Genomic DNA, 23,510 nt, shown 5'->3' with positions numbered 1-23,510 from the left:
GGTATTTGGGCATATGAGAAGCTTTAGAGGCATTATGAGTCTATATGGGCCCCAAAGTACCAACCAAACACAGCTTGTATATCTCTTCAAGCTTTGATAAATATCCCCCTTTAATTATGAATGCTCATACTATTCAGAACAATAAGATACTTTTTTCAGCATTAGAAGTAAATGAACTAGTGGGTTTATTCTGACCATGGTTTTATTCTGACCATGTTGCCAGATCTGGTGGGGTATTGTGATTCTGTAGTGGATGTACTGTGTATATACTGTACATTGTGCTGTATATGTTGGACAGCTGGATCCTTTACTCTGGGAGCTTCTTGACAGCCCCCAGCTCTCCCATAGCTGCATGTGTTATCTCTTCTCAGAAAAGCTGTGTTAATGTCCCCCCCCCCATCCAACCTCCCCCACCCACGGGACACTGCAGTCCTGTGGATGGGACAGTGCCCACTGTTGATGGAGGTGGTCCCTAGTGGTTGCCTGGTCCACTTAAAGGATAATCCAGCTCTGCCATTAATATGGGTTAGTTCTGCTTTAATACATATCTGTCTACTTTCTGAACCTCACCTTTTAGAATTTCCAAAAAGTCGAAGAGCATGCGATTTGCATTATCATGTGGCTTGTGGCAAGGACATAATACCTTACATGAATGAGAAGTGGAATCTGGGATGTAGTGTTCATTCTGGCACCCTGCACCTGTCACAACCTGTGTAGTTCTTCTTTCCTGCCTGGGGTGTCGCTCTATGCTCTGGTACCTCTAGCACACTCTGGTTTGTATCTGAGCAGTTTGTTGCATCAGCAAAGTGTGCTAGAAACACCAGAGCAGAGAGCAACACCCCAGGCAGGAAAGAGGAACTGCAAGGGTTGTGATAGGTGCAGGGTGCTAGAATGAAGACTAGGGATGGTGACCACTGAGAGATAGGCAAGTATGCTTTATCTTGGGCTTTATTCTGAGTTGGACGCTGCCCCATCCGTGTCTGCAAATGCCGCTACAAAGCCCTTCCCTGGTGTACATCCGTGCTTCCAAATGAGCAAGGACTAAAATGACCACCTTTAGCTACTGCAGACTATTTTTTTTTTACTATATACACTGTGTGTGTGTATGTATATATGTATATATATATAGATGTATGTGTATGTATGTGTGTGTATATATATATACATATATATATATATTTTCTCCTTCTCTCGTGATGGGCTTACAAATAAAAAAAAAACCATGAATGATCTGTCCCCTGCCACAGATCGGGTGGTGTTTTTACTGTATTTCTTCTTCGACAGAGCTGTAATAGGGTGTCCATGCACCATTATTTTGACTGGGATAAATAGGAGACAAATGGATGAAGATCAGTACAAAAACAAGGAAATGTTTTCTCTTTCTTCCCCCTCCTGTCTCTCTTTTTTATCACTTATATGCTCCTCAGCTGTCTTCTGCCTTCTCCCTCCTGTGTCTTTTTTTCTTCTATTCTGGACTTCTAGATGCTCCTTTGTGGCTCCTTTCTGTGTACGCTCTTTTAGGGTTCAGATGTTGTGATATCATGATGTCTTAGTTCTCCTGAAGTAAGAAGAGGGGAAACCGGGAACATCTGGGCACACTGTGCACAAACTGTCTATAACAGTGGGCACACCATCACCAAAGTACATAGGCAGGTGGGGACTGGACAGTCCTATTATGGGCTAGAGCAGTGGCTGTGCCACCCCAGGACATAACTTCCTGGGTGAATGCAATGGTGGCACCACCTTGCTATGGCCCTACTTGATAACACATATATAACTGTGCATATAAAATTATCCCTTTAGAGGCACTCCTGGATGAAAAAAATAATTTGTGGGATTGTGCAGACAGATGTGATTAGGATGCAGTCACAACGATAGGAATGTTCATGACATATCAAAAACCTAAAGTTCTGTCAATATATGTGGACATTTACATAGTGGCAATATAAAACTAGGTGGCGATAGTGAGCCATAGATTCTGTATAGGGCTGGAGGGATCCACATACACGGCAACAAAAAGGGACCTTACCTTAGGGCAGCCAAGTGGAGTCAGTCCATGGAGGACTGAGGCATCAGACCAGTCAGGCTGCTTGTGGAGAAAGTCTAACTACTGTCTAAGGCCCGTATTCAATTTGAGGCGAATTTTCACCGATGATGTCATTTTCGCCTGTTTTGATTTTACTCCGTATTCAATTTGGAAGACTTTTCGCCTAGGCGGAAAGTCAATGCAATGTAATAGGCGGAAAAGTTTCGCCTATGAATAGCAGGTGGAAAAAAGTGCAGAATTGGGGTTTTGGGGTGCAACCCAAAGGTAAACGGTGTCAACATTTCTTTAAAAAAACACTTAAGAACACCACAAAAATTCACTTTGAATTTGGGGGCGAAAAAAAAAAATGTTAAAAACTAGCGAACTTGCCTCTGTGGGGGTTCCCAAGTGTTTTTTTCATTGCAGGTACTTGTGGCAGGTGGATTTTTCAGTTTTTTTTTAAACTTAACTTTAGCAACTTTAAAATATGCTAACCCCCATTTTCAAGTACCCCAAATTTGCTGGGATAAGTTATTTTCTGCAAAAAAAACACCTGTGCAAAAACGCTATCTAGCAGCTATTGAGCCCTTTTAAAAACACCAAATACCTTCAGAAAGCCATAGGGAACCCCCATGTCAGAGCATGTTTTGGGGGGTGTCAGGCTGACTTCCCCAAATCTGACAGTACTTTCCGCTTGTTTAAGTTTTGCCGGGTTCCGTTTTCGCCTACTTTCAAATTGAATACGGCGATACGCAGGCACACACGCAATACTTTTCCGCCTGCAAAACACAAGATGTAGGCAAAGTCCGGGAGGCGAAAAAGTATTGAGGCTCAGCTCAAATGAATACGGGCCTAAGTGAGACTGTGGCAGCCAAAGAGCCCAGTGTGCCAAGCAAGGCCAGTGAGAGGCCAGGAGGCAGTGTACAGACCTGCAGTCACACAGGAAGGACCACACATCTCTGACTGTGTATGTGAAGTTGTAGCACCTAAGCTGCAGATCAAGAGGCCGTGCCCAGACCTGCAGCCAGGCAGGGAGGACCACAAGAGAGATTTTGTGGCAAACAGTTCAGGCCAGGAGGCCAAGTCTCATCCTGTGCGAGACAGGACTATAAAGACTGAGACTGTGTGACCTTTGCACACTAGCTGCCCATTAGAGAGGGGCCAAGAAATGAGGTAGTGCCCTGAATGGGGGCTAGGTCGTTTATTATTTTGTTCCTGCATGCTGACAGAAATGCACCATTTATTTCATTTAAACTTAAAGCTGAGTGTGACCCTTATTATGCACCTAGATACTGCACTACTGACCCATCTACCAACCTAAATTGCCCCAGTATATCACAATATACATTACTGAATGCACTGTAAGTTAGTAGCAACAAGATAAGGTAACAGTATTAATGGTAATATAATTTGATTATACATTTTCAGTGAAGGACGGCAGTTCTTAGGTTTCTTTTCAGGCAGTGAATATTTATCGAGGATGCCTCAGATTCTGAATCCACTTTGGAATAATAAGAATTCTTAGGAGATTTTTTAGTAATAGTCTGATGGATACAGCCAACTGAACCCAAATCCCTATTTTCCTGTGACATGAGAACTGGCATATTATGGCTTCCCGGAGCTAAACTGACAAATTACATTTTATAATGTAGGCTCCTGCTGCTTAATCTTTATATTTACATATTAGAGCTTGGAAACCGTTCGCTATTTCATCTTTTATAAAAGCATTTGGTATTGGATGCATTCCCATATGTTTTCCTAACAAATATGAAGTATATTTTCCTTATCTATATATGGGGGAATAAAATGGTACTTTGTAGCAAAAATTGCATTGATTCTTTAATTAGGTGATATGTTATCTAGGTGACATATTGGGGTTTACATTATGTCCAAATAGATATGTATGTGTGCAATAAAAGCCATTTACAGAATTATTTCTGCTGAAGTGCTGCAATGATACTACATTTGTATTAGTGGGTGCATACAAAGTGGACCAGCTGTAATGAGGGAATGCGAGGAATCCAGTAGCAGGCAGTGGGAGCAAAAAGTAGTGTGTATGTTGCCAGGGAACTCATACTATATAGAACAAAGTCATCTAAGCTCCTATCACAAGCACTCTGCCTCTCTAGCTCCGCCTCCATCCCACAGATGTGCAGTTCTGTCAAAAGATGCATTGTGCTAAGGGCTGGGACCCTGTCACAGACATGGCATGACACTGCTCTGGGCGCAGGGTATTGTGCTTGCTCTGCTGTAACAGACCCTCATACCAATGGGCTGCTGTTTGGGGATCCCCTGGTTGAGGAAATTCATCAGGTGCCCAGGTTAGTGCAGCTAGAGCAATAAAAACTGAATAGTCTTACAACAATTGTAACATGTTTTTATTTTGTGTTATTTCTATATGTTTAAGAGCATGTTTAGTCATCTTCCTCGTTTATATGTTTTATATGTCAATATTCAGATCTAACAAGAGTAATAATCACTTGAAAACCTTGCAGTTTTGCTTTTGAGTTTTTAAGTGATTGTTAAGTGCTGTTTACTTGCAGAACATCTTCTAATCTGCTGACCTCACTATATTCCCTCCTTCAGCATTAGAAGCACAGGATATTGGACATCTGGACACTCAGCCAAAGTTAAAATGCTACTGCATTTAGTTCACCAAATACATGTACTTTTGTTACTATCTTAATAAGTTTCTCTTATGAAAGTGATATCCGCCAGAGCTTCATATGAGATATTAATCTGACAATTGTTTGGCTATTAATATTACTGTTATTAATTATGACATCTTATCCTAATGGTCTGAGTGCAACATTCAGCCTACTTTGTGTAGTTTCTTCATCTATCAGCAGAAGAGAGCACATAACACATTATTTAATGACCTTTGCCATACTATAAGTAAGTAGCTGATCTTTCAGAAGAACCAGACGGTTAAAGGAGAGCTCCGCATGGGGATGCTCTGCCTTTGGATTGTACAATTGGATGAGGGGCCCTATCCAGAACTCTCACCAGTAGTTTAGCTAGAAAGTAGTGTCCCAAAATTATTCAGTGCTTCAGCTATAGAGGACCTTTAGAAATAGGACCCCTGGCTTTACAGTTAGTGGGTATCGCTGGAGAGTGTTCTCTCGGAGTGAAGTTCTTCCTTAAAGATACAGGGGTCTATTTACTAAGCCTTGGAAGGAGAAAAGGTGAACGGCAGTAAGGTACCAGCCTACCAGCTCCTAACTGTCATTTTTCAAACACTGTGACATGACAGTTAGGAGCTGATTGACTGGTACATTATCTCCGTTGACTTTATCTCCATCCAAGGCTTAGTAAATAGACCCCACAGTATCAATTTATAAATAAATTACTTTCAAGATCTACTGTGTCATTGTCCTTGCTGTATCATATGTATTAATTGTTATTGGTTTTTAATAATTGAAACTAAGCCAAAGCAGGTGCTCTGTAAAGGTAGTATCTTCAAAATATGATTTATTCTAAAATATGGAAAATCCAATCAAATTACATCATGCTTTTTTATATTGTATTTATTTGCTTAGTCTTAAAAGCGATCTCGAGATGTTATGTTTTGTATTTATATACAATTTATAATTAGGTAGTACAGAAGTATTTTCCCTTGTATTTATGGTAAATAAGAGCCCTTTGACATGGTCATCATTCATTTAGCCCAAATTTTGCATATTTTTTTTATTTTGGGTTGGCAAGTGCTGAAATGTTACATTATGTGGTCTAGATTGCATAGCATTATCATATGCTCATTATTCATTACATATTTACCTATTATTCCCCATATGTATTATTTACATATCACCTGTTTTAAAAGACTCATAAAATTTGAACTTATTAACTTGTCTGAGAAGTAATATCTATTTAAATGAGTACAGCAGCATAATTTTAAAAATGCTTAAAACACAGTCAAAACAACAGCGTAAGAAACAAAGCTATATGCCACATTTTTATATAGAGATGTGACAACTCCCTTCAGGCATCATTTTTTTTGCAGAATATGTGTATAAGTCTCAATGGATGTGACTAGGATGCACAAGTAGATTGTGCTGATTAATCTGATATGCAACACTTGTTTATCTGTGTCCTCTCTGAATCTGTATATGCTACAATGTAGCAACCGCAGCTTTTTTCATTTCAAGTTCTGGTGTGGTTCATTTGCAGACTCGGGTGCACACAGATATACAAATCAGTCCAAAAAACGTTATTTTTTTTTTTTAAGAACACCATATCATTTTTGGGGCGAAAATGAAAAAAAGTGTTGGAAAATGGGTAAAAAGTCTGTGTGTGTGTGTGGGGGGGGGGCTGATACTTTTGGGGGGCTATCTGAATGGGACAGGTGTGTTTGGGATTGCACGAAGCTGCCACAGGTGTATTTTTAAGATCATTTAAATCTTCACTTTAGAGACTTCAAACAACAAACACTTTTATTAGGGCTCTTAGAACACTACTATATTCATTTCTAATGTTTGTGCAGCTTTTTTAGGGGTACAGACTGATTTCCGCGAAATCTTAGGTACTTTTCGCCAGTTTCGCTTTTTCGCGTCTTTTGGAATTGAATATGGAGATAAGCGGGAGCGTGCACAGAAAAAGTATTGCCTAAAAACACGTGTAGGCAGTGAAAACATTGCAGCTCGGCTTTCCGCAGCTAATTGAATACGGGCTATAGACACATTTTCGGCAACAAAGGACTCCCGACACTAGCAGAGTAGCACAGGACCTGGCGGCTCGCTCACGCCAGGAAAGTCACGCTGCGTGGCGCATTGAGGCTAGAAGTATGAAGACACACCTATTCGTTACAATCATAATTTGGAGAGCACCTTTTAATTATCTGTTGGATTTGAATATAATTGACCTAAAGTTCCCTTTGAACTTTTTTGGCGGGATAAAGGTGTCACTGTTGCTATTCATGTCTATGAATAGATTTAGTTGATCACTAAAACCAAAAGCTCCATCCTATACTATGCAGGAAATATTGGATTTTTCATTAATTATACAGTAATGTTTACAGCCATGCTGTTTATTGCTGTGTGTATACCGGTTTTTGTCAGTGCTGTGCAGTAGAAAAACATGGCACAAACTCCGGCAGCTCGAGCATAATCGCTAATGTTTGGGGATATGACCTCTCACAATGGTTTCATGTGTCTGTCCCAGGAACAGGAACCTCACAGACAATCCTAGAAGAATGACACAAATCTCAAGAGTGTTTGCTCCATAGATGGCAGTTTCCTGTACAATTGTTCCCCCGCATGAATCAAGCCATTAGATATTTTTTCTCCCACGTTGTGCATCACATTTGTCTCTCAAAAGAGGCTGCTAAGATTGTGAACTGCGATGACTCCATGTGTACTTTCATCTCATTTCTGTGTCGTGTTGTGGAATTTGTATTCCCCTCTTCCTTATTCGCAAGAAGCTCACTCCGCTATCTGCTTTTTAAAAATCTCTTCTGTAATTCTAGATTTCTTTCTGCTGACGTGTTTGTACAGTAAACAGGCTTACCTTTTCTCTATACAGATATCTCCATGGATACGGTCATCGCCCCCCCTCCCACACCCCACACACACACTCCATCTACCATCTACTTGAAATACCAGCCTTAAATAGATGGAGATTGAGACAGATCTAGAAGTGCAAGCTGATAAGAAAAATTATTCTTGTGAATACAGTTCCTGCAGCAACGTTTAACCCTATTGCAGATCATTTCACCATTTGCAAATACATCACAGATTTTGTGTGTTTGAGGAGGTGTGTGTTATATATATAACTTTGGTATAATGCAGCATTGTGAGCATCTCTTGACTCATTCCAAGGACTCCATATAAATGATGTAATTCCTGGTACTATCTTCAGTGTCCTCTGCAGGTAGTGGCTCTGTGGACAGCACAGACTCTGGGTTCCTGGCCGGCTGGTCACATTGGCAAAGCTGCGGTCCACACCGACAAGAACGATGTTCCAATGTGGAAACAATGGCATCAGGCAAGTAAATATCTGGGATGAATGCATTTAATTTTTTTAATTTAATGATTATTAGTAATTGTTTGTGAACAGTGCCTAGTGACAGTGTTGTCATGAAGCTCTTCCTTGGTCTACATAGCAATCTTTAACGTCATTAATTTCATACAGAGCATATATCTATTTTGGAAACGTGTGTGTGTGTGTGTGTGTGTGTGTGTGTGTATATATGTATATATATATATATATATATATATATATATATATATGATAGATAGATTAGATTTTTAGTTTATTTCAGTAAATTTTTTTTAATAATAAAGCATACTGCAGAATTTGCCATGCATTTGTGCAGGTTGTCTATGGTAGATATGGAGATTCTGGTGCTCCTGTGAATATACTTATCATATGCTGTGAAATACACAAGGCTTGATCACATATTAATGTCTATAAAAAAATGTAAGCTTCCATTTGCACTGTAGAGCTCCAAAAAGTAGCATCTGCTCATCTACTTCTGACTAAGGCCAGGAACATGCTGTATGCTATTTTATACCCATGCTCGTCATGGTTACACTGGCACACTGATACTCCACCAGCATCCCTGTACAGCCACTTGTATTGTACACATTAAAGGTCAGTGCTTCTATATAGCTGGTCTAGTTGTATAAATTGCAAACTACAGCTTTATACTGTACATGTTCATTTAAATAATTATAAATTATAATGTGATCAGCTTTAATAATGCCCTTTAATCCTTATCAACTTCATTTCTTAATACAGAATAACACAACCATAACATCTTTTAACTATAGTACTGTGTTGTTTTTACATTTATATGTGATACTGTATCATATGTGCAAAGAAGCAATAATGTTTAGTGTGAGTTATGCAGTTATAGTTACTATTTGTTTGGATGAGATGTACAGTACATATCTGCTCTTTTATAGTCCTGTTTGATGTTCAGTACCACTAAACTGAAACTAATTTTGGTAAAGTTTCTACACGTGATGTGGTTGGCATCCTGGCCGTCAGGATGCCGGTGGTCAGAATACAGGTGCCGGAATCCCGACAGCAGTCGGAACTCCTGGCACCAGAATCCCGACTGCTGACATCCCGTAAGTGTTAGGGTTAGGCATTAGGGGGAGGGTTAGGGTGAGACTGCGGGAAAGGTGGGTTAGGATTGGGATACTAACCTTGGGGGTAGATGTACTAAACCTTGGACAGAGTAACGTACCATCCAATTAGCTCCTTGCTGTCATTTTTCAAACCCAGTCTGTAAATTGACAGGAGCTGATTGGTTGGTACTTTATCTGTCTCGAATGCTTAGTACTAAAGCTTGGCATCCACTATACAATTTTCTGTCAGATATCTGTCCAATCTGGCTGGTTGGAATGAAAACCTGGTACTGTATGGGAGCAAATGCCAGTTGATCATATGGTTTTAAACACTGAAAAAAGGACAAAAAAAAAATGTTCAAATTGGTTAAATTTGTGTGTTTTAACCAATTTGTTTGAACAACCATTTTTGGCTATTTTCCAGTGTTTGTGAGCAAATGGACGATTGTCGTACAGATGGGACGATTGTCATTTGTTCCCATACATTACTAGGTTTTCATTCCAACCAGCCAGATCGGACAGATATCTGACAGAAAATTGTATAGTGGATGCCCAGCTATAGACCCCACTACGAGATTCTGACTGTTGGGATGCCACCAAATGCCAGAAGGGCTGATGGCCTCAGGAGGAGTGCAGCTGCTGAGGAGATGGCCTCAAGGAGTGCAGCTGCCGCTGCACAGGGTGAAAATCACCTGGCCAACTCTAGAGATGTACCCCCCTGCCGGAGTTCATGGTGTGAGCTCAGCGGGAGGGAAGGGGTGGCGGCAGTCCGGTCTTAAATCCTTGCCAAGCAGCACCCTCTCCCGGTGCTCTGCTCGGCCGGGATACTAAGAGACGTGGGCGTGCTGCGAGGCCAGGCCCCGATGACTCACGGCACGCCCCGTGAAACGTAACTACGCCCCTTGTATGAGCTCATGTGCGCCTAAGGCGCGCTTACATTTTGACTTGCCAGGGTTGACCTACAGCCCCAGTCCATCCCTGGATGCCGCTGACGGTATTGTTAACGCTGGCATCCCGATCCCGTACCCAACACTTCTATGGTATATAGACCATGGTTTATTCACTAAAGAGAGGTTGCACTTCCAAAGAAATAACCAGCCTTCTTTCGGTACTGAACTAATGCGCAGGCCAGAGAGCCCGTGTGCAATAGTAAAGATCACACATGTGCTTTACAGAGAAGGAAGAATTTGGATACCGGACCACACAGTAAATATACATAACTCCATTCTAAGATGGCATTCTGTTTTTTTTATCAAAATGTGTGATAAGCTGACCTTATTGTTGTTGATAGACTGCACAGTACTCATAAATTGGTTCGGGGACACTATGTCTAAATAAAGGGGCTGCAGGAGAAATCAGTCATTTATCTTCGGTATCCTTTTCTATAATCTGCCCGAAGCAGTGATAACCGATTGATAAATAGACCCATCTGACCCCATATAATTAAATATCTAACTAGCTGAGAATTGCTGCGTTGTTTACATAATTATCTGAGCAATTCAATATTATTCCAGTGAGGGGATAGCTGGCCTGAAAAGCAGCTGTCTCTGCGATCAGTAACACTGCTACACCGCGCTCAGTAACACTGCTACACCGCGCTCAGTAACACTGCTACACCGCGCTCAGTAACACTGCTACACCGCGCTCAGTAACACTGCTACACCGCGCTCAGTAACACTGCTACACCGCGCTCAGTAACACTGCTACACCGCGCTCAGTAACACTGCTACACCGCGCTCAGTAACACTGCTACACCGCGCTCAGTAACACTGCTTCATAGAGGGATGGGAAGGATCGGGGCGCTGGCAATCGGCGCCATTTGGAGATGCCATTGATCCTCTGAAGCAAACTCCAATTAGCGATGATGAATAGGCCCCTTGGGGGAGAATTCAGTTAGCTGCAATAAATTACTGCGGCTAATTGTTCCCCCGGGGGTTATTCAATTGTCCCCGATAGCCAGCACTATTGGGGATTTCGATCATGAAAACATTTGGACCTGGCATTTTTTCTGTGATAACAATTACCTGGAAAAAAAAATTGCGGTAAAGTCCTTTTTTTACAACACGAAAAAATATGGTGTGCAATTAAATTTGCCTCTCGATGTGAAGATAATTGATGGTTGGAGACAAGTGAGAAATCTTATATGAATCAGCCATAGAGACAGTTTATGGTATAAGGGTAGTGGAAATGAATGCTGGCAGTTTTAGTAGTGGAGATTATGAGGACCTGCATATAGAGAAAATGTGGAAACCCCACACTTATTACTGCACTTTAATACACTTTCCCAGATATTGGCAACACATTAATTTGAGCTCATTGTATTTTTATGGGAAATGTCACTGGAATTTAGCAATGGATAACTACTTTAAGCCTAATTGTGTCTTTGGCAATGTGTTGCCATCGGATGGCAGTAACCTTTTTACAGTTTAGTTGACCAATTATTATTTAGACCCACCCAATAGAGTCACATGACTCAATGACATCAGGGAAATCATAACAGACAGTGGATGCAGAACCCACATATGATGATGTATCACATATAACATATTTACACAATAGAGTAACTGTGTTTGATATTGTCAAAAAACAAAATAGAATACTTTCTACATTGTTAAAGCAGACAGGACATATCCATGACCAGTATTATGTTCGTTATATAATATATATTAGTTGACAGTCTCATTGCATCTGGCATCCAAAAGGCCTAATCTGTTGGTCTCTATAGCTGTGCATTTATCAATGTCATTACCGAGATTGGGCCTGAAATACATAAGCAGAAACCATATGAACAAAACATAAAAAAAAATAAAAAAGTGACTTCCAGTACAGTACAAAGCATTGCAGGACATGGGCAAGGTTTATAAACATTGCTACATCAGCAGTCGTAATACTCAAATAAGCAGCAGGGCTGCAAAACCCAAAGGTTTGGTGCCACTGTAGGTAGTGGGGAGGAGATGATTGTATAAGTGAAGGATGGAAAGCACATGAGGGAGGAGGGCCCTGCTTGTGAGAACTTGCAATCTAAAGAAGAATGGCAGTCAGACAGGGCTGATACACAGGAGAGAGACAGTGAGCGAGGAGCAGTGGGTTAGGATAAGAGCTGGAAGGCTAAGATGAAGAACTGAGTCTTGAGTGTAATTTTTAGTCTTGTAGAGAGGTGGGGAGTCTGATAGGGGGAAGGAGAGAGTTCCAGTGGTAGGGAGCACCATGGGCAAAAACTTGGAGGCTGGATTTGGAGGAAGAAATCAGTTGGGAGGAGAGGCAGCATTCACTTGTGGAGAGAATTGGGTGAGTGGAAGAGTAAAGGGAGATGAAGTCAGAGATGTAAATAGGAGAGCAATGGCTGATGGCTTTGTAAGTGAGTGTTAGAAGTTAGAATTTTTTTTTGAAGGGCAGCCAGTGTAGGGCTTGTAGGAGAGGGGAGGAAGATGAGCTGGGCAGCAGCATTGAAGACCAGCGGGAGTGGAAATTTATAGACCTGATATCCCACTTGCGTCCATGCTGTAAACTATGTATTTTATGTGCAACAAAAAAACAGCATTTCCCATGAGGCATAGGTTAAACTGAAATAATCTCTGTATTACATAAACTCCCCATCCCATGTACTTCCTCAAACATTTTGTGTAAAGATGATGCACACAAAGGCACAGTATATACCTGAGTGCAAAAGAAATACCAAAGTCAGCAGAGTATTCGCAAACAGCCAATCAGAATCAATTGCAAAAGCTAGCGTCTGTCATTATCCGCTATTTGCACCTGGTCCTGACCAGCCGCATATGATATAGCTTTCTCAGTCCTCTTTTCCCAAGTCAGCTGTTTTACGTTGCCTGTACGCGCCCTTACATTACTTGGCTTATGTTACAATGCCCCCATCCTGTACTGTTCCTCCTCTGTAGGTGCAAGCAGGCGTGACAGAATCGTACAAATCTGCATGGGCGCATATGCAAGCGAACGCTGTTTTTGTCATGCGCAGATCAAATTCACAACAGAAACCGTACCCACTTGGAATTGGGCCTATTGCCAGCATTCTACTTACTTTTAAGTGAGCTTACATATTGTGCATTCTCTAGCCTACTTCTAGTTACTTACTGCTTTATTTCTGCAACAGTCTTTCCACCTCTCTTAATTATTTATTCTAAAGAGCAGAAATTAAGCAATTGACACAGAGCCTGGTAGGGGGTGAACAGGAAGGAAGTTGTGTTTATAAACTCCAACACGAGACTGATGGTGCTCGCATTTGACGTGCTTGTTGCCAGCATTAGGACCAGCGCTGTAGGCTTCTCTAAACGCATGTGGATAGAATAAAATATGTCCCAAATAACAGAAGTGATGCTATTCAAAACTGTATTGGGTATGATGACATTACATGCATGTTTTACTTGCATTACAAATGCTTTTAGTATTGGGTAATAAATGTCATTGGATACAAAACTGTAGGAAATTTTTCATGAGACCCATAACCTATTTGGTAATTCATATGCATAAACAGTGACTGCTCTAAAAGCCAACAGGGATTTACAGCATGGAATGTTACATCAGTCACAGCACCTAATGACTTTCTTTAGGCAACTATACAGCCTGAGCAGACTGAAAAAAACAGGCAGCTGTAAATGAACATTGATATTTCCCCTGATTTTTTAAAACTGTCCTATCACCACCACCCAACTTCCAGGCTACTACTTACTACAGGCCTGACAGATGCTGTGGGGAGGATGGGGTATTTAGCTATGTCTGGGGGAGAGAAACCTGAAATTACGGTCAAAGACCAGTCGTCAAGTTGGAAAATATTTCCAAAAATTGACTCTGTTGCCCTAAAACAAATGAAAAATGAAATTCTAAACTGTTTGCTTTCTAACACCAGTATATAACCTATGAAATATGGGCCTGATTCATTACGGATCGCTATTGCGATCGCAGCTACAATTACGCAAGGTCTCCCTGCAAAAATATGCTAATGATTGCAATGCCGTTGCAGCCAAACCTAAGGATACCCACTTTATCTTACACACATCTGTAATACCTTTGCAAGTCTGCGAAACCATCGGTAACCTCGAGTACAATCGCAGCCTCGCACACTTGCACAAGGTCTGACCTTACTCAGGAATTGCTAACCTCATTGCACGCAGTGAAAGCCCAAGCTGCGTATTGCATTGAAATGGCTAATTTATGCATGCCCCTATAACGGCGTTCAAACGCACTGGAACATCTGCGTTTTGCCGACCACCCCCCCAGTCAACACCACCAAAAGCTCACTTCCTTTCAATCACTCTGCGATGGGTCTGCATAGTCACTGCGATTTCAGGGCCTGATTCAGAGCCGGACGCTCTTTCAGAGCGCTCGCTCTGAATCAGTGCCCTCCTTCTCTTTTTTAGAGCGGCCTCCTGGCCACTCGCATAGCTGTGGGTGACCACCCACAGCTATAGCGAGTGGCCAAAAAGATGGTCGCGATGGTCAAGACCATCGCGACCATCGGGCTTACGACGAGACCCTTGTGGTAGGGTCTCGTCTGCCGCAAACCCTGGAGTGCTTTTGGCTCTATCAAAGCCAAAAGCACTCCCACTGACATCACTTGTGATGTCAGTGGGGCCGGCCCCAGACGGTAGGCGTTCCCATGGGAACGCCTCCGTCTGGTCAGCCACGCCCCTGGCACGCCCACCAAAGGGGGCGTGCTGTCACTCACCATCAACAGCACGCCCCCTTTGTAGCGAGACCCATACCGACAGCTTGCCAGTCGCTATCCGGGTCTCGCGCATGCGCACGACGGAGCCGGGTCCGTCACGCGCATGTGCACTGGCCCAACATCGACCCGCTTGCCAGCGCTCGCGAGCGGGTCCGAATCAGGCCTCAGTCTGATCTCAGTGAAGTCTTTGTACACTGTAATGCATGCGCATAACCCAACAATCGTCCAATTCCGTGCAGTTGCGAACGGTAATGAATCAGGCCCTATATTCACAGGAATGTAACTTCTAGTGTTTGTCCTCCATAATAATAAAAATGTACAGTTTCCACAAATTTTATACATTTGAAGAACATTATTAATATGCAGTGCTCTATTCTTCTTTCAAGCATGCCTTTGAAATCATATAGTTACCAGGTAAGCATATCCTATACTTTTAAATGATTGCCTACTCATTGATAGTTGGAGTTATTCGTATAGGGCTTGATGCAGAGTTGGTTGTCTATCTTTATCTGTGTAAAGTACCATGCATGCACTCAATATAGAATCTACTCTGTTCATATGCAAATATTCTGTTGCATACATTTACTACTGTCTACACTAGGAGAGGCGTACCAGGAGAGGATAGGGGCATGCCCGTGCAGGCAGTATACAAAAAGGACATGATTTTGTAAATTAGATTGAAGTAAACCTGGAAATTAGGCACTTATTGGTCAAAATATGGTTTAAAATACACACTGATAATGAAAGCTCACTGTATATAAATCATTACTGTAGATGCTCTATTATGTAAAGTCAGAGCCTTCTATTTGCTTATCCAGATATTTCCGTTAGGACCACAGCAATTAAAATGATGCCCATTTGATTTCTAAAGGTAAAATGCTACTATTACAGAGCTGTGTGCGCCTTGAAATGCAACTGGCTCAGCATACACATGGAATTATGCTTTTTGATGACGCACTTTTGACTTAAACTTCACCCAACTCTGCATGAGCCCTATAACGATATCCTTATACTGGAGCATACACACGGTCAGATTTGTCAGATCTCTCAGATGAATGATTGAACGATTTTACCAAAGATTTGAACGATTGAACGATTTTTGACTGCATTAAAATGAATGGAATCGTCCAAGTCTGACTGCAAACACATCAGATGTCAGATATCGTTATCTGACCATCGGGAACGCTCATCGTTCAGACATGACAGATATGTCAGAGTTTCCTTCAGATATGAACAATTGAACGATTTTTTAAATCGTTATCATTCAGATCTGAAGAAAAATCTGACCGTATGTATGCACCATATGACTTTGTGTACCATAAAATGCTCTGCTCCTCGAGCTGGTAGAGCATGCTGGGACTGGTGCTTAACAATTGGAGAGCCACAACATATTGTGAGCAGAGGTGGATTCATCATACATAGAAGAAGCACAGCATGTACAGTAGAGACAAAAGTTTATTCAGCATTTCTAATATGTTATGGTACCTTATGTAAGGTATAAATAATGTTTTTTCTTGCCTCATAGATTAGGATAGGGCATACTTTCCTACTCTCCCGGGACTGTCGGGTGCTGCTCTCAGCACCCCGCAAGAGTCTGCAAGTCCCTCGCATTGTCCGCTGCCCCTCCAAAGTGGGAGGCTCGGGGGGGCGATGACGCGATTCGCTCTAAATTTCATAATCGTAGCCCTGCCCCCTGCTTTGTAATGCCGGTAATATCTGCATTATAAAGCGGGGGAGGGGCCATGATGATACAATGACATGCCCCTGCTCCGCCCACTTCAGCTGTCCCCACCTTCCCTGCTGCCCCGACCTGGCAGCCCCCTTCCGGACGGGGCTGCCAGAAAGTCGGTAAGTATAGGATAGGGCTGTTTTCAAGTTAGATGTACAGATATGTCCTCGTATACCTAGCCTCAATACGCCATACGGCACGTTAGTCGCTTTGAGAAGTGTAGCGTATCATCTTTTTCTCTACAGTCTGCGTCGTATTTGCATTGTAGGTGCAGTGAAACACCACTCAGTGTACCAGAGCCGCTGGGCTGCGATGTTAACCGCACACAAATTAGGTTTAAATGTAAAGTCACAGATGAAGCACAACAGAACTTGGAGTGAGAAAAAGCCACCACCAGTGCATCATAGCTCTTACGTTCATATACAGATTCAGACTCAGTCACACACAGATGTACAAATGTCGCACATCACATTGATTAGTGCAATCTAGCAAATTAATTCTGCCACTTCCAGTTGTTTTATTTATGCAAATAAGATGCACATTTTGAGTGAGAGTCTCACGGCCGAGGTAGCTCCGGACATGAAGCGCAGAGAGGGACTGTATGGGGTAACTGAAGCCACAGTTTATGAGGACGCATCTGTATGGCTGTAACTATTCTGTCCCAGGTCCTTGACCATGAAGTTATGTAGTATACATAGGGGGAGATGTATCAAACGTTCTAAAGAAATGAGAAGTGGACAGGTAGAAAAATTGCCCATAGAAACCAGTCAGCTTCTACCCATAGGCGTCTTTATAATAGGTGCAAGGTGTGTGGTACACACGGGCCCCTGAGTCCAGGGTGGCCCACACCGCACACCCTGCACCCATAGGTAATTATACTTACCTCTCCGCCGATTCCCGAAGTGCTGCTCCACAGTGCCGGATCAGCGCTGCAGAACAGCAAACACTCACTGGGAAAATGGCAGCGGCCATTTTCCCAGTGATCTGCGCATGTGCAGTAGATTCTGGCATGAAGCCAGAATCAACAGCGCTTGGTGCCGCGCTGAGCCGCCGACAGAGAGGAGGGGGCCCAAACGGAGGCTGCACACGGGCCCCCTCTTCTCTTAAAACGCCCCTGCATTTTATAAAATATACTTGATAAATTACATCTAATAACAATAGCAAAACCAGTCATTTTATAAAATATACTTGATAAATTACATCTAATAACAATAGCAAAGGCTGATTGGTTGCTATGGGCAACTTATTAACTTCTCTTTAAAAGATGTAATACATTTCTCTCATAGTACAGTGTGTCCCTGCATCTGTCCTGCAGTCTACTGTTCCATCTGTCAGTGGTGGGTGGTGTGGACTTCCCCAGGACCCACCTCCACAGCCACAATGAGACTTGTCATTTACCAGTAAGGTTATTCTGACAGCAAATCAGAATATATGTACAATGCATTTTGATTCACTTCCAGACTTTCCCTGTTACCTCAAAGGTCAATAGGGAATGGTTAGCTTGTGGGCCAAATGTGGTATAGTGGAGAGGAATGTGTCCCTCCCTATTTGATGTGACCACACCCACTATATGAGGTGACCACGCCCCTTCACTTGGCACACTGCCATTTTGTAGCTTTTCCCACACTTCTCTCCCCTATAGAAACTTTTTTACATTGTTGAAAGGTATGCACAACTGAAGGGGTTCTTTTTTTCCCCCCTGACTAAAGTTCCAATAAAGAGAAATAAAAGTGGCCAATTCCTACAAACTGATACGTTAACTAATGTATAAAGCTGCCATGCTGTCCTGTGCAATCAGCTATTTGAAAAATGACAAGGCAGGCACTGATTGGACAGAGCTGTGACTTTTGAATTGTACTGTGCGGATCTTTGGTAAAGTAGGAAATATTACATAGAAATGTAACTTTGGGTGGTGATATCCATTTAAGAAAGCAAAAAAGAAATGTTAAAATGACATAACCGCCTTTATTTCTAAGTACTGCTGAATAAAAGCGGGTTACAATAATGTTACATTATTAAATTATTAAGAACTTTTTTTTTTGGTTTGTTCACATTGAGCCTGTAAGATAAATCAAAGATTTTTGCTTTAAAAAAAATAGTTTATTTTTGTAGAGATGACATACGGGTGGGGAAGTAGTGCATCATGTAGAAAGAAACGGAACAGTTTTTCCAGGACTTTAAAGTTCCTGTATTTGTATACCACATGGCAGAAAACAATGTAATGCTCAAATACAGACTGTTATTGCATGAGAGAGTACTCTCTGACATGTCATGTTTCTCAATGTTACCAATGAGGGCAGCTTATGCCTTAGGCTGTGTCCCCACTGGCACGTTTAACATATGGTTAGTTAGTGTTTTTATATATATTCTGGGAGTCTTTGTGTAGTTAATGAGATGCACTGAATGGGAGAGGCAATGTCCGAAAAAGTGCAACACTGTCACAGTGATCCTGAACGTGAATGGCTTGGTTATGGGGAGATTGGAAATAATGGCATTCATTTTCATATACATTTTTGCACATTATACATTGCAGCCCGTGTGTAATGCGCCTGCTAGTGCACCTGTCGCCTCCACGTGCTGTCAGACAAGTGACCTCCATCATTAAATGCCAACAGTATTTTTTTGTTTAAAGCAATCAATTTATTTCCTGCTAAATCATTCCCTCCCCTAACTGACAAAGAACTGACAGCAAAGGAGAAAGCATATGAGATAGATAACAAAAACAAAGCATAAATACTACATGAGGTACAGTATAGGTATTGAAGCTGTATACAACCATCTGCAGTGACATATCTCCAATACTAATGATAGTATTGATCATAAATGTTGTATAGTTTCTATGTAGATAGCTGTTCCGTGTTTATTTCTGTTTGCATGAGGAGTCTCCATGCTTTGTGTCTCCATAGATGACCCGGAGGATTCAGAGCTGGTCTCTGTGGATGACGAGACCCCACTGGGGAAGGACTCTGTCTCCCTTGGAGTGGGAGAAGGATATATCACTGGTAATAGCTGGTGTTCAGTAGAAACAGACTGTAGTCTTCAGCAGAGCTTTGTCTTGAAAAGCTCCATGTTGCTTTAGCAGCATAATAAGCAACAATGTTTTAAACATAGAAAGTTATGGTGGATGGAAGATCATCACAGTAACTTTGGAAATTCCAAAGTCAGTGTAAACTGATTTAAATGTTTCATGTGTGAAAATTGATAATAACAGTTAAGTTCCCTTCAGTTTTATGTAACATCTCATCTGTGCATGGACTATGGGTAAGTCAGTAAACAGTCAAATAACGACATCATACATGTGTTCAAATGCATCTTAAAATAATGCAGGAGGCTTCATTACAGCAACAACTCTGTATGTATATTACATGTTACTGACACTTCTAACTGCATTAAATAGTTTTAACCATTTTTATTTTTTTAATCTATTGTTTTATAAAGCTAAGGGCCTGGTTCTGAGTTGCACACAAGTTAGGATATGGCCACATCTAGTATTTTAGCAAACTGTGCATGTTTCTCAGCTGCACGCATTTTTGCAAACTTACAGGCTATTACAATATACAAAGAGACAGATGAGTTTGTTGGTTGGTGTGGTCACCAACTCATGTCTCTCTTTGTATGTTAGAATGATTAATTTCAGAGTTGCACCTCTCATCTGACTAATGACAAGACATTACCCACCGAATTTTATTAGGGAGGATGAACCTAAACATTACTTATAGTGACAGGGCTGCAATAGGATCGCTTACACGTATAACAATTTAGTGCAGGACAGTCTCCTATGTTTCATTGCCCATAAGCTAATCAGATTCTTTCGCATCTCGGTCTTTTCTCTGCTGAATGGACATTTTCGGGTAAGAACTGGATGGCAACAATGTTAAAGCATGCAAGAGAACTGTTTTGTGGGTGTGTACCCACAGTTTCATGCTATATTAAAGCTGGGTACACACTAGACAATTATGTCATCCGATCCGGTGGATCACACGACATATATTGTCCACATGGGCCAGTGTGTAGTGGCTATGTCGCTGATGATGCACGCTCCCACATGCAGATCCAACGGCAGCATGGCCCCTGCTGTTGCTCCCGGCATCGGCAAGTGCGTACACACTTGCCGAGGCCGGGAGCGATGCTGGCACCCTGCCGGGTCCCGTCGCTAACGATTATGGTACACACTATACTGATTTCCTGCACATAGCATGGGGCAGGTGTAATTGTCAGTGATAATGATGACCGCTGCGCTTAAGGGCAGAAGACTAGGGCAGAACAAGCCCTTCTATGTATACAACTCAGAATAGGGGCTCATAGTCGCATTAGTAGTCTGTTTGGTTCAGCCACCCGGATTCACGTTTGCATTAAGTTCAACTCAAAATCAGGCCCTAAGTCTGTAAACATAAGGATTTAGTGGGTATTTATTATTCTGTATATCAGGGCCTTTCCCCAATAAATACTAATTAATTTTGTATTGTTCAACTCTGATTTATTGGAGCTAATTAACATGTTTTCTTGATGGGACGAAAGGAGGTAGTGGATGAGAGTTTGTGGTTTCTCATACTATTTACATCATGTCACAAGTCAATTAAAACTCAAGTGATTCATATAATAAAGAGAATATTTTGCATTCAACAAATACCTGAATGTTTGTATAGCTCTTATAAGGCAGATCACTGTGACTATTTATCACAATGTGCATCTCCGATGCGGATGTGATGTGATAATATCGCCAGGATTCGCACTGTGATACATAGCAAGGATTTCTCTAATATTGCATGTAGGGGCAGAGCTTGCGAGAAAGCTCTGTCCCTGTGAATTGTCTTTGCACACTTTTCAGGGTATCCTTCGCAAAAATACTCTGACTGTACCCCACGGCCTCTTCCCAAGCCCCCTCCTGCACACAATGGATCCCTTAAAAGCTTTCCTATAGCAACTATTATTCAAAAGAACATTATACTGAAAAAAAACAATTTATAGTATTATTTTTTTTTTACTAGCTGGGATACCCAGCATTACCTGGGTTGAAGACTGGACCCTGAAGTACACCTGCTTTTAAGATCTTGCTACAGTATGTGGCCTACAAAGTTTTATAGTTAAGCCTTGCATGCAAACACAGAGGCTCTGGATTTAATGTGAACTTGCAAGTTTGCTTGGACTGAGGTTACAATTATACTTTCAAAGCCCTCTCATAGGTTGTAGCTCTCTCCACTAGAGCCAGTCCCACAATTTAAGATTGTATAATTTAAGAGTGTCCCCATTTTTAGGGATTGTGTGACAGTGATGAAGTTCAAACCTAGGCAAAAACCTAATCCTGACCAAACTACACCACACTGCCAAATATGGTGGAGCTAGCTCCAAAACTCTGGCCGTACATAAAAGACAAAATGACAGACAGACACGCTTTCTTTATATATATATATATATATATATATATATATATATATAATGTATGTATAAAATAAATAAAATATATAATAAAAATAGTGACGTGCGGTGAGGTAAGTGGCTGGGGAGGCACTGGCAAGTGTCAGGGCCAGATTCACAGATACGTATATGAACCCGATGGTTCATGTGGGCATTATACAAAGGTGCAGCAGTATATAGTGCTGGAAATTTGGTGTGTTTTGATCAGGGATGAGTGGAAAAGGTAGACCGGGGAGGCAGTGCCTCACCTGCCATACATTTTTTACTCCAGAGTTTTGACAATAAAAATGATTAGAATAATAAAAAGAAGATATTTAGAATATTTTCTTTGTTCTTATTATTTTTATAGTTGAAACTTTGGAGTATACCCAAGTATGACAGGAAAGTCTCTGCTAAACTGCCTCACTTGACCGCATATTACATATTATATATATAATGTCCCAAATACAAGTCCAAGAAGGCGGCACTCAGAGACTTGAAATGCAGGTAAAGCTTCAAGTTTTAATTATCAACGTTTCGGAGGACAAGCCTCCTTTCTCAAGACACTGACCTACAAACATACAGAGCATACAGGAACAAATAAATACCTAATGGACATCATAGAAACACCTTCCCGTGACTGAGGACGCCACGCGCACTTCCGGTGAATCAGAGGGAGACACACGTGAGCAGGTCACGTGCATCCACATACGTCACCGTCAGATGCGTCAGGCATCCCCACCAACTGCCTGTGTTGCTGTAAACTGCAACCACTGGAACGAGTTCCAGTGGAAGATTGACACCTTTAAATTGCATCGTACCTTGAAATTGAAAGAACACTTTGGCAAAAGAAATACTACTTCCACTGTGAATCCGGAGCTACTTGTCCCTCTACAATTACGTAGGATGGCCCCTCGTAATGCGCATGCGCCAACCAGTCAGTGCGGTCGGAAATCGAGCGCTCGCAAAATAGTGAGTGCCTGCTAGTTTGAGTGACAGGATGAGGCGTTTGTGGGTGGTAACAAGGGAAGGTGCTTGAAAACGGGGAGTGGAGATCCGAGCGCAGGCGTGCCAAACAGTCAAAACGGGCGTTTTAAGGGTGTGCATAATTAACAAAGCAGCGTCATCGACCACGTCACTTGGTTGTTTCTTAGTCTGAACTGTTCGCATGATTGCGGTAGGAAAATCCTACCACAAGCACTGCGAGCAGTTCAGACACCTTTCGATGTACTCGATTAATCAAATAAATAGCGGAGATGACGTAGGATGCGAGGGGCCAGGGGGCGTCTTTACAAAATAGCGAGCGCATGTTTCGTTCCCTCGCTCAGACATAGAGGCGTCAACAGACCGCAAAGAGCGAGCGCTCAATTTAAATAGCCGGCCCCTTTTTCTGAACGAGCGAGCGCAAATAGCGTCCGGCTCTGAATCAGGCCCTCTGTTCCATCTGTGTATTCTAATTTAACAAAGGATGAATACAATTCTTTGATATCTCTCAGTAAAAGGAGGGATATCATTATTCGTGGAGCGGATAAGGGAGGGTCGATTGTGGTGATGGATTTACAAATATATAAAGATGAATGTAGTCGTTTGCTTTCTGATAAGTTGACA

General features: G+C 41.8%; 1 protein-coding gene across 3 annotated transcripts in view; it reads left to right on the top strand.

Moving 5' to 3' along the window:
• The window catches only part of SH3TC2 (SH3 domain and tetratricopeptide repeats 2), a 79,913-nt gene that overhangs the window by 9,755 nt on the left and 46,648 nt on the right, over nt 1-23,510 (top strand). The window contains exons 1-3 of one of the 3 annotated variants that reach the window (XM_088462123.1): nt 7,727-7,777; nt 7,883-8,008; nt 19,415-19,510. In XM_088462123.1, the coding sequence (XP_088318249.1) occupies nt 7,999-8,008; nt 19,415-19,510 (106 nt within the window). In that variant the 5' untranslated portion in view covers nt 7,727-7,777; nt 7,883-7,998. Of the gene's footprint in view, nt 1-7,726; nt 7,778-7,882; nt 8,009-19,414; nt 19,511-23,510 lie in introns of those variants that run through there. The other 2 variants (XM_088462124.1, XM_088462125.1) reach the window with 2 other exon arrangements.

Source organism: Taudactylus pleione, unplaced genomic scaffold, assembly GCF_031769625.1.
Source record: "Taudactylus pleione unplaced genomic scaffold, aTauple2 ptg001151l, whole genome shotgun sequence".
In the NCBI taxonomy this organism is placed as follows: Eukaryota; Metazoa; Chordata; class Amphibia; order Anura; family Myobatrachidae; genus Taudactylus; species Taudactylus pleione.
This window is presented reverse-complemented; position numbering and strand designations above follow the sequence as displayed.